The sequence below is a fragment of the Talpa europaea genome, assembly GCF_964194135.1.
Source record: "Talpa europaea genome assembly, chromosome: 3".
Lineage (NCBI taxonomy): Eukaryota > Metazoa > Chordata > Mammalia > Eulipotyphla > Talpidae > Talpa > Talpa europaea.
In genome coordinates, this window is record NC_140069.1 from 128,113,191 (window position 1) to 128,125,902 (window position 12,712).

Consider the following 12,712-nt stretch of genomic DNA (forward strand, 5'->3'; position numbering starts at 1 on the left):
CACATGCTATAAAGTAGGTATTAGATCTGTCTTCAGCATTATAAAAGCCAATAACTATTGTCCAACTGATGTGTTATCATATGAAATTTCTCCCTCTTCATTTTAAAGGGTAGAAAATTATATGCCTACGCATCCTTTATGGCATCCAGATATTTCTGAAAAAGATAAGTGTATACTCAAAAATTCACAAGTTCAATAAAATAAATGTGTGGTTTCCTTTTTTGATATCCTCTATAATTCCTCCATCTCGAAGTGTGTGTTAAAGCTGTTGGCCACAGGTGTGTGTTCAAAGATCCTCGACAGGCTTGGTTTCAACAGTTCTACTGAGTGACATGACAGGTGTTGAGTGGTGTCATTCTTCAGGGACATCATTTGCTCTGTCCCAGGCTCCCGTCGATCATAATAGAGAGCCCAGAGGAGAGTGATGGTGAGAATCATCGCGAGGATCTGGGTCACTCCAATGGAGATTCCCAGAAACCTTAGCACCTGCAATTGTTTGGTTCCTCTCAAAAAGGAATACATTTTCTTTCCACATCCCTGTAAAAGAAGTAGCACAGTTAATACTATTTTGAGTGTTTTATATTTTATAGAAGGTCAAACAAAAGAGTGAAAGCAATCTGTATCAGTTAATGAAACTAAACACCTTGAATCCTAGAGTTTACAACAGTAACTCTCAACAGGCAATGCCCATGAGAAGCTGGAGGAGAGACAGAGGTGTGAAGCTATTGAAAAGCCTGCTCAGGTGATTCTGATGAGTCTACTCTAATTTCTCTCTTTTTCACAACTTGAAATTGAGAACCACTGATATAAAACTGATAGAAGTTGACAAACTTTTGTTTGGTAAAGGGCCAGATCGTAAATCTCTTAGGCTTTGCAAGCCATTTTGTTTTTGATGCAATTACTCTGCTCTACATTGTAACATGAAAACAGTCCTAGATGAAAATATAAATGAATGGATGAGACTGTGCATTGAAACTTCACGTGTAAGAAAAAAGTTACCTTAGATTTGGGTACCTAATACAGACTGATTTGCAAATCTCAAAAATATTTCCTTATTATATGTATCCACTGTTCAACTCTAGCTCCCTTGGTCAAAGACTTCTGTAAAGATCAAGAATGTTTCCATATTTTGCTGCAGAACCATGCTAGTGGGTAGAAATAACAAGTACATTTTTCCTTAACCCCCACAGGCACAGAGACTCTGACTACTGCCTGTATTGGAAACACACATGGGGGGATTCTGGCAATGATATCCTGTTCTGCCAGGTAAGGTTCTGAAAGATATCTTTAGCTCCCCTATGAGCTGGAAACACCTGACTTGAAATGTTTAGAAAGGTTTTTACTTGTTTATTTGTGCCTAGTTTTCAGAATAAATGGCTAAAGAGTAATCTGTGGCAGATATAAAAGAGAATTCTAAAAGAAGGGGCAGGAGAAGGAAGAAGAAAAAAATGATGATGAGGAAAACAAGAGATGGGGGAGACAAAAAGAGGTAGAATATGACTGATGTCATAAGTTACTTTTCAGGTTGACTAGGGAAGAAGATTCTAAATAAAGGGACACAGTTAGGGAATAATTTTGCAATTACATTTCAAGAACTTCAGAGATTGAGATTTTTCTCTACTTGGAAACCAAAAAATTAGCCTGCCACGGTTTCAGGGATGCTGGTAGAAGAGAAACAAAAGACTTCATCATGCATAACATTAGCAATAGCCAGATCCTGCCAGCTCAAGTGCCAAGGGCAACACCAAGAACACAGACGACAACTGGCAAGGAAAGGATCTTGGAAGAGTCTTCTCCAAATAAGCAATGAACACACTAAAAAAATTGTCAGAATCAACATTTTTTTAGAGTTCTGGAAATAAACCAAAGACTTGTAGCAATTGGAAGAGTTTTTATCCAAGAAAATCATCTGAATCTCAGAAAAAAGCAAGTTTTGTGATATTTTCGTTTTCCATATTCCCAGTCCCCCTGTCCAGTGCTGTCGTAGCCTTGAAAACAAACACCCCACACTCAAGGTGAACACCAGAGAAGCCTGGCAGTCACCAGAGGAAACAGAGCAGGGCTGGAGTCACATTTTCAGGCAACTGTCACTGTGTCCTACCTGGAAGATAGGGTTCCCTGGAAGATCTCACTAGTAAAGTCTCCTTTATTTGACCTGACTTGCATCTCGGCCAGCCTTTCCCCTGGGTTGTGGTTTTTTTTTTTATCATAAACAATGGAGATAACTAGGAGGACACTGAGGCTGCCCCAGGCAATGGACAAGAGCTGCACAGTGGGATAGTCACAAAGCTTCAAAAAAAGCAGTATAAAAACACAGTGTTATAAACCAATGTTACCTTAATAAAGAAAAGAGTGGGGGAGGTGGGGAGAATGCAGACTTCATAGAGGGCTTGGCAAAGCTCACTTATTTGTGGGGTTATAGAAAGTGACACAGAAGTAGGGCTTTGCTCATGCCCAGGGCCATGCACAGGCTCAGGAGAGACCTTCGAAGGTTCTGTAATCCTGCCGCTGGCTGCACTTTGACACCATTAGCAAAGCTTGGAAACTTACTGGGTGCAGGCATCTAAGGATGCCTCTGTTCATTCATTACCTGACCACTGAGTTACCTGAGCTGAGACTTCAGTGGCCAATTATGGCAAAGAATACAAACCTTACAGAATTATGTCAGAATTACGACAAAAAAGACACCGGGGCCTCCCCGGTGGCGCAGTGGGTTGAGCGCCGCACTGTGAAGCTGTACACAGCCTCTGCAGTGCCGGTTCGATTCCTGCCTGGTCAGTGAGAATTCCACATGGCATGGCAGACCTCTCCTGTCTCGCCCGCTGCTCCCTTCAGCAGTGTGTTTCAAGTCCTTCTGCCTGTTCTGCTCCCTGATCTGTCTCTGGTGGATTCTCTCACCCTCCCGCACCTCTGGCCTGTACTACAGAGCTTGCATAAATAAATAAATCTTTAAAAAAATAATAAAAAAGAAAAAGAAAAGACATCAATGAACAAACAACAACTAAACAACAAACTCAGGGGCAGGGATAGAATCTGATCTCCAGGATTGTCATGCTATGTTATTAAAATGTCTCAACATTATCAGTAGCAATAAGAACTAATGAGAACGGGGCCTCCCCGGTGGCGCAGGGGTTGAGCGCTGGGTGGCGAAACTGCCCTCAGCCTCTGCAGCACCGGTTCTATCCAGGCTGCTCCTGGCCACCGGAGGAGGGTCTCACATGGCGCGCAGACCTCCCCTGCCGCCCGCTGCTCCCCTCAGCAGTGTACTTCGGTCCTTCTGCCTGCCCTGCTCCCTGCTCTGGCTCTGGTGAATTCTCTCACCCTCCTGCGCTTCTGACTGTACCCAGTGCTTGTATAAATAAATAAATAAATAAATAAATAAATAAATAAATAAATAGATAAATAAATAAATAAAAATAAATCTTTAATTAAAAAAAAGAACTAATGAGAAGAGCTGCCAAAAAGACATACAAATAAACAAAAATCAATCTCTCTCCATCTCTGTCTCTGTCTCTCTCTCTCTCACACACATGCACACACACCCCATGGAAGAAAGTGCACTTCCAATGAGCCGAGCCCGGTCTCACTAGGCAGCCTTGCCCACACTCCTAACAAGTGTTTCCTTACTTTAGACCTTTCTTCTCAATAAGGACGCACTGGTGATGCTCTGCTCTCAGTCTATCCCTTTCTTGCAACGTCAAAGCTGCAGTCATTTCTCTCTCTTTAACTATTTTCTTCTCCAGACTAGATATTTCCAGATACATATGCCTCATCATCTTGAGGATCTCTTTCTGGGTTGTAGTGATTTTGCCAATATTTCTTGAAAATAACACAAACTAGAAAATGCAATAAAATGTTAAGATACTCCAGGCTGTAGTGAATGGGTTTAGACCGCATGGAAAAGCTTTCTGTTCTTGGAGAAGAGGGGGGGATAGAGTGTATTGACAGGCCTCTTTCCAGATCACTGAGCCCTGATGTTGTCTCCATGTTGAGGCGGACAAGGGTGGTTTATTGAAAGCAGAGTCTTAGGTTGACTCTTAAATTTTTATAACAGTATGTCAGTCTTAACACTTTGTTTAGTTCACAAAGCAGAGATTAAACCCTCAAACAAGACAGAACTAAACTATGGTACTTAAGTTTTTCTGCAAAAGTCATTAAAATATATCTTATTTCTGCTTCTCTTTTAAGAACCCCTCAAAGAGAGATACTACCTACATATTTTTTTAAGATTTATTTATTTATACAAGAACTGGGGTACAGGCCAGAGGCGCAGGAGAGTGAGAGGATTCACCAGAGACAGAGTGGGGAGCAGAACAGGCAGACAATCGAAAACACTGAGGGGAGCAGCAGGCAAGACAGGAGAGGTCTGCTATACCATGTGGGTATCCCCGCAGCAGTCGGGGATCAAACCCATGCTGTAGAGGCTGCAGACAGCTTCACAGCACTGCTCTCAACCTGCTGCGCCACCAGGGAGGCCCTACCTACATATTTAAAAGAAATTAAAACAATGGCCATTTCTAGATACTTTAAATTATGTTCAAGAATCAAACCAGGCTACAAAATCTGCCACTTTGCATGGTAAATTATGCATGGCAATAATTATGCATGGCGGGGCCTCCCCGGTGGCGCAGTGGTTGAGCGCTGGGTTGCGAGGCTGCCGGCGACCGCTGCGGCGCCGGTTCGATCCCCGGCTGCTCCCCGGCCACAGGAGGAGGGTCCCACATGGCGCGCAGACCTCTCCTGCAGCCCGCTGCTCCCCTCAGCAGTGTACTTCGGTCCTTCTGCCTGTTCTGCTCCCTGCTCTGGCTCTGGTGAATTCTCTCACCCTCCCGCGCTTCTGACTGTACCCAGTGCATGTATAAACAAAACAAACAAACAAATAAATAAATAAGCATGCCTCTAAAAAAAAAAAAAAAAAAAACTTTAAAAAAAAAAATAATTATGCATGGCAATAATTATGCCCTTGCATATTATTCCCCATTATATGTTATTTTAGTGACGTTGATTGAAGAATATGTAAAACTGTGCTCCATAAAATTTTTGGAAAGTAGTATTGAAGATATTTCCCTAGGTAACTTAGAGTAGTATATATAAAATCCCACTTGAAAAAAAACACTTTAGAATTTTGTACTCTTTGAAATGCAAGAACATTTGATGTCCTAATATTAAAATCAAGCTGGCCTTTGTCTCCTTTTTACCTGGGCTATGAAAAAACTCAAAGGCAAATATAATCTCAAAAACTATAATCTGTCTACCTTCCTGTTAAAGTATACCCACTCATTTTTTCCTTAATCTGGGCTTAGCAATTTAATTACATTTTATTATTGATTGTGTTCTTTTTGTTGTATCCTACATTAAATCCTTTATTTCATAAAAAAGGCCCAGGCTATAAATGTATAAGTAAAATTACAAATCTCTCCGTAGTGCACACAATTTAATATCTTCCAATGACTCAGAAGGCACTGTAGAAACTTGCAGCATATTAGGTAACATGCTGAATATCAACAAATCATTTACACAATTAAAGTTAAGGATTAACTTTCCAAAAGAATATTCTTCCTGAGAAGACAGTATTTTTCCAGATTTCTGTGTATAAAATAATTGTCCTCCCCAGCCATTCCCTAAATTCATCCTCATTGAGAAATTTAGTCTGAACAAAAGTTGGGCACTTATTTTAAACCAGACAAATAATAATGCTTACTGTTTATTTTGTTTATTTATTTATTTTTTTAAACACCTGACCAGCCCTTCTCAGAATGGTCAAGATCTTTTTAAAAAAAAAAAAAAGATTTATTTATTTATACAAGCACTGGGTACAGTCAGAGGTCGGGAGGGTGAGAGAATTCACCAGAGCTAGAACGTAGAGCAGAACAGGCAGACTGACGAAGTACACCGCTGAGGGGAGCAGCGGTTAGCTGGAGAGGTCTGTACGCCATGTGGGACCCTCGCCCAGCGGCCAGGGATGGAACCGGCGCTGCAGAGGCTGCGGGCAGCTTCACAACCCAGCCCAGTGCTCAACTGCTGTGCCACCGGGGAGGCCCCAATGCTTACGGTTTATATGCTAACATGTAAACTTGGAGACTTGTTGAAAGCAAGATACAACATCTAGAGAAGACAAAAACATAGGTGTGCTGCTATATAATCTAGTTTGTTATTTATAGATGTTTAGTCCCCTAAATAATCATTTCTGTTGAGTCAAAAGAGGAAATTGAAATGCTAGAGTTCAAAACTAGATTTCATTTCACAGAGTACTTTATTCAGAATAGGAAAGAACTGAATTGGTTTTATTTGCTTTACTCAAAATACTCTGAGTTGAGTTACCTTAAAAATGTTTTCTTCTTAAATAGAGATAAGTTGGCTCTGCACTCACAAACTCAGCAAATTCAAAAGTGTGAACAAGACATATTGGCTAACCTACTTTACTTGCTACAGTATTAAATTTCTGGTCACCTATTCACTGTAAATAATAACACTACCTTTTTTATCAGAGAAAAATCACTAATCTCTACATTTCCTAGAATCTGTTTGAAGGCATGTCAGGATGCCTCATTACACTGAGGAAATTATACACTTGAAATAATTCTCTGATCTATCTGCAAAATGAGTTTCTAAAAGTGGAAGAAGACCTATGGCTTTTCAGGACTCAGTATTCACAGGCCACATTAAAAAAAAAAAAAAATTACACAGACTTTTAATGTGCTTATGAAGATAAAGTATAAATAAAATCTAGGAGCCAGTGCATGCCAGTATTGATATTTTTGTATTTGATTTTTGGTAATAAACATGACTCTCAAGTTAAAAATGACTGTGTTAATTATCAGGTACAAATATATAATCTTCAGTCCTACTTCTAAAATTGAAAAATTGAATGATAGCAGTGCATGAGTTCATGAGCTTTAAACAGGTTAGATCAAAAGTTCTCCACTGGTAATCATAAGCTCTGCAGGGAAATAAATGCTTGCTTAAAAAAAAATTAAACAGCATGTAATAAAATTCACTGCAGGACTTTGTTATTTTAAGAGTAAGGTCAACAAAAATCCATGCATAGGAAACAAAATGTCTTCGTATTTCTTAATAATGACAGGCCCTCGTACCTCACTTGACCCTCACGATATTCCAATTAGATAGGCAGAATCATTAATGTGAAAGTCTGCATTCATTGGACACTTTTCATTTTTACCAAAAATATCTGTCTACAAAGAGACACCAAGTAGAAAACCCAGAAGGCATGAGCCTCCCCAGTGATGCCAGTTCCAGCAGCAGGCGATCCCTGCTTGACTGAACAGGACATTTGCAAACTGCTCACCCAGTGTCTCCCCTTGAACCCTTCTGACCATCTAAATGTTTGTCTATAAAGAATGGGAAGTTGTTTAAACAAGCAATGTGGGAATCACAAGATTTCCCCAAAACCTTGCCCTGAAAATCTACATCCAAAAGCACAAATATATATAACCCAAAAATACAGACTTTGCTGTCATGCATGACAAGCAAAACTAAGGGCAATCTGACTAGTAAGGATCTCACCATAGATCACTAATTTCTCTATTTACTTTAATAAATACCTTAATAAGTTATTATTTTTGTCATTAGCTGCCACCATGCATTGAAGATTTGGGTATATAACATGCCAAGTGGTTTGCTCTATTTCTTTTGGCAGTACTATAATGCAATAACTACTATTATTATTTCATTTATCTGATAGGGAAATTGGGGCTTAGAAATGAAGATTTTAGTGTCTAAACACATGGACTTTGGAGTCTAACAGATCTGAGCTCAGTCACTGACAAGTGTCTTCGTGCCTCAGTTTTCTCATCTTAAAATGGAGCTAACAATATTGTAGGAATTTTTTAGGACTTAAATGAAATAATTCATGTAAAACATTTGCTCTTTGAGCTATATATACATGTGAATCCTCTGAAAAATCCAATGTGCACTTTTCAATCCCTAACTTACTTCAACTCTCAGCTACTACTGGTAATACACAGTTCCAGTTCTGATAAAATGCATACTGTTTTAAAGGGTTTTAAATATGCTAATTCATTCTCCCGTAAGCTCTGAGCAGGGTATTCTGGCTCTCCTCATTTACAGGTGAGAAAAATGAAGCACAGAAAGATAAAAGTTTGACTGTGATCACACAGTAAGGAAAAGAGGAAAGATTTCACCCATAGAGACTAACTTTCAAGCCCAGTCTTAATCTCTGAGCCATGCTCCCTCACTAAGGAGAGCTCATTCCTAGAAACCTCTTCTTCCCTGATCTCTAAGATGCTGTTTTCCATTCCTTCTCTCCCTGCAAGAGTTGCCTCCTTCTCTTTCTGTATCTTTAAATGTTGCCTTTCCCAACTTCCGGTCCTAGGCTGCATCTATTATCTCCTCCCATGAATTCATTCCTTCATTTACACTGATAAAACATCTGTGAATTGTTAAGTCTATTTCCCACTTCTTGGGAGTAATTAATGTTATCTATGGGGACACAGCCTGGAGCCAGAGAGCACACTAAGCTCACAGCTAAGTCGGGTGGGGCAGGGAGGAGCAGGGAGGGGGCAGGGAGGGCTCCCCAGGGAATATAGCAGAGGTGATGAGGGCAGACTTGATGCATTGGGTGTTCTTCCCACTGCATCACTCCCCCCCCCACACACACTTGTTGGATTTGGAAGAGTAGCCCCTTCGAAGACAGGAATTAAAACAGAGTTGTCTCACCATCCTGAGATCCGGATTAACGTGCACAGCAGAGATGTCTGGCAGCTGGAGCAGCCAGTTTCTACTCAAGCCACCATGTTTTGAGTTAGTTCTTTCCCTGATTAGGGAAAATCCCTATTTTGGGCTGAGTTCTGGCTCCTGAGTTTCATATTTCCTGCTGATTTGGGCATCTAAAATAACTGACAGGAGCCCCAAACCCAGCATTTCCAAAGTGAAATTAATCAAATCCAACCTCTCCCTTCAATAAATAGCTTCCTCATCTATCCAGGGTCCAAGTCCAAGTTAAGTGCCCTTGTAGCTTCCTGTCACTCACTCCCCACAGTCAATTCATCATCTAGCCCTGTTCATTATGCCTCTTCTATATATTCCTCATTCATTCCCTTCTCTCCACCCTCAATGGCACAGTCTGAATCCCAGCCCTTATAATCACTCACATAAATTACCTGCAACAGTTGCTTACCTGATTTCCCTGCATCAAGACCCAGTCCTCACCTCAACTCATTTCATTCCCTACAAGGCTGACATAATGATTTTGAAGCATACATCTGAAATTGTTACTTAGTGAGGTACTTTTCCAGGTCAAAATCTTACAATGCCTTTCAGATCAGTAAATTCTAAAGGCAAAATTTGCAAGTCTCTGCTAATATAACACAGAAGAAAATTGTTTGAATAGTGAATGGGTAACAGAAAACTCAGCAATTGAACTATGTCAAGAAAGAGAGTCAAAGAAAGAAGAATGCATTTGTATACCTGAAGTAAAACTGGCAGAATAGTTCAAGGTCTGATTAGATCAAGCAAAGTCTAAGATAAAAGGAATTTTCCCCCCACCGAGCCCAAACAGGTCCTTCGGGCCTTTGAATGATAAAACAGATATCACCCTAAGTCAGAGTCAACCAGAGCCCTGCCAGCAAGTTACCGAAGAGATAATGAAGTCAGCAGAGAGGCAGGAGGGAGTGTCTTTGACTTTACATAAAAGAACACTGAGAATGGAACTTCTTGGGGATATTCCATCTAAATAACCACTGAGCCCCAAAGCTGCCTACTGTTTACTGTCTGAACAGGAAATTCTGTGTGTGTTTATCTGAGAATGGAGTTTTATTATTAATAAGTCAGAATCCCATGACTACTCCGTCCTAAGTCTTTCTTTTGTAACACTGCCTCAAGTTTGTGAACAAATTGCCTTTGCATTTGGAAGCTACTCACAAGTTTCTGTATGAAATGCATGAGTTAGTGGGACATTCAGGACTCTTCCCAGTCCAGCACTGACCCTGCCCAGCCCTGACAACCTGATCCTTCTCAAGCCCTCGGCTCCAGCTGGGTTTTCTTGCTTCCAGCTCTAACTTTGCACCAGTGGCTTTTTGCTTAAAATGACCTCTTTGGTCTCATGCCACCCAATGTCTTCTGTACCTGGCCAACATCTGCTAACTTCAGCATTGGAAGGCCAGTAAGTTATCACTCCCCTTTAGTGCTCCCACTGTACATTGCAATTCACAAAAGCAATGGTGATAAGGATCGTCTTCCCTATGTCAGCTGCTTCTCATGCCTCAATACAAGATCATCTAATTCCTACCTCTCATTCTAGCCCCTGGTGAGGGAATAATTTCTATGTAGATTTAACAATTTTATATTAGTACAACTGGCTAGTACTTAGCCAAGCACCTGAGCTGTTCTCACTCACTTCCTGCTCTGGACTTCTCTTTCTGTATTTGTCCCTAATTTTGTTCATTTCAGGAAAGGAAATTTACTTGATTCCAAGAAGAATAATACCTGTAACTTAAAAGCAGTTTCAGTTGAAAGAAAAATAATCAGTCTGTCACCTATATAGAGCTTGCCAGAAGGCCATACCTCCATGCCCCGCCACGTCCTTCTGTGGCCACCATACTCTGTCATCTCTACCTCTGGTTCAGAAGTACTTAGGAAACATTTATGCATATAAAAGGTTATGTGTCAGAATTATGAAGTAAAAGCTGTTTCTATTTCAAAGCAAATAGACATATAGTATGTCTGCAGCTTCCGCATTGGTCAAAGTTCTTCACAGGAAAAGAGTGTTCATAAAGAGTGTGAAGGGATGAGATACAGGCCAGAAATAAAATGTATATAGACTGTAAAACAAATTCCATTTACCAAAGACAGCAGGGTGCAAAGGAGTTAGGCAGGGACAAGACTTCCAACCTGGATGGGGGCTGAGAGAATGAATTCATGACTCTCCGCCTCACAGAGCAAACAATCCTTCCCATGGTTCACCAGGAGCCACCCCATCTTACGCTGGTGGACACCCATGCTTACCCCTGTACCTTCTGTGAGCACCGGAGGCCTACAGCTACTTATCATCTAGGTTCTTAGTCCTGCAAGTCAAGACTCTGAGAGCAGTCACATGCCCTCACATACACACCCCTTCCCCTCATGATCTCTCTGTTTGTAGATGTTGTTGTTACTCAGAGAAGAACCTAGAAGCAAAATTGTCTCAGTCAAATTTATCTGTCACAAAGAAAATTATTAAGAGCATCTGCTATTCAAACCACATGGAACATATAAGGTCCAGGGGCAAAAGGGAAAGTATCCCAAAAGACACAGGGGGTAGGAATTAGCCCTCTGTACATCCCTTCCATGAGCCTTTGGGAACACTACTTTCTGAAGACAGTGGTCTTTCTCCTAACTATAGAACAAAGAAACGTGTCTTTAGAGGCACACATTACACAATTGTCCCTCTATGTTTTACATTTTGAGTTGGTCCTTTTGAAGTCAGGCTGCTGTAAGCCCACTTACTTTCATTCATTTTTCTTGAGGTGACATACAAATAGGCAAAACGGCATGTCAATCTCTTGGAGGTGCAGTTGATGCTTCCTTTCCCCTCTGCGATGTCACCGCCACTATTCTCTACAATTGAGGTTTTTCCCACTTTTAGGTATGGAGCCCCAAGAAGAGTAGATGAAACCTATAGATCTTAGTCACTGAAAAAATGCACATAAAATATCAAAAATGATTTCAGCAGCCTCACTTTCCCCTTGAAGCCCACCCAAAAAGAATACACGTCCCTAAGCAAGAAGGTGGGAGTCCCTACTCTACAAAGACTATTTCCCCACTGGCCTTTTTTATGCTTTATTCTCTCTGCTTTTCTTCTCCTATCAAGTCTAGACACAAAACTTTAGTAACTGATGGAAAACTCAGCAGGTGAGAGAAAGCTACATCCTAGTCCTGCATTTTACCAACTTGAACTCTGAGTCTGATGTTTTGCTGAAACCAAGTCTCACCTATGATAAAATATTTAGTGAGTGTGTGGTCACACAATTGCAAAGGACAGAGCAGTAGGTGGTCAGGAACCACTGGCCTGGGTCTCCTGCTGCAGGCTTTGCATTTGCAGATCCCTAGGCCAAAAATACCTTTCAACAGATCTCTCCATGGCTGCAGCCTTCTCATCCACTGGTCTCAGTTCAGACATTACCTCCTAAGAGAGCCTTTTCCTGACTATCCTATTTTAAGCAGCTCCCTCACCAACTAAGTCATTCTCCAGCACATGTCCCTGTTCAGAGTCTGCAAAGTGCTCACAACCACAGGGATGGTTTTTATTGTCGTAGGTTTTTTTTCTTGTAAAATGTCTATATCCCTAACAAGAACATAAATTATACAAGAGGAGAGATTTTTGTCTGCAATGTTCCCCATCTCATCCTTGGCACCCAGAATGCACAGGTACAAAACATTTTGAATGAATGTGATCACACCAAACTCATGGTCTGCAACATTTTCCTCTGTGATTTAAAATCTATGCTTTCATACAAATGTGTAGATTATTAAAGGTATTTGAGGAGCTAAGTTTCAAGCACAACAATACCTCTGATAGGAACACTGCTAAAATGTGCAATTGTTGCTGTATTCCTGTTCTGCCATTTTTCACAGGTTTGAAAATTTGTCACAAAATATTACTGGGTCAGGGCCCATGCAGGTCACCAGATGGATGAGAATGATTTATTTCCTTGATTTCAAACTACTGAAGAAAGATTGCAGGAAGTAAGCCAAT

The 12,712-nt window shown here is 40.8% G+C and overlaps 1 protein-coding gene across 3 annotated transcripts in view; it reads right to left on the minus strand.

Annotated features, from left to right (window-relative positions):
• Positions 1-231: 231 nt before the first annotated feature.
• Positions 232-12,712, minus strand: part of TSPAN12 (tetraspanin 12) — a gene marked incomplete at both ends in the record, with an annotated part of 61,236 nt that continues 48,755 nt past the window's right edge. For all 3 annotated transcript variants that reach the window (XM_084230478.1, XM_084230479.1, XM_084230477.1), the window contains one exon: positions 232-537. In XM_084230478.1, coding sequence (XP_084086604.1) covers positions 232-537 — 306 coding nt within the window. The remainder of the gene's footprint in view (positions 538-12,712) is intronic.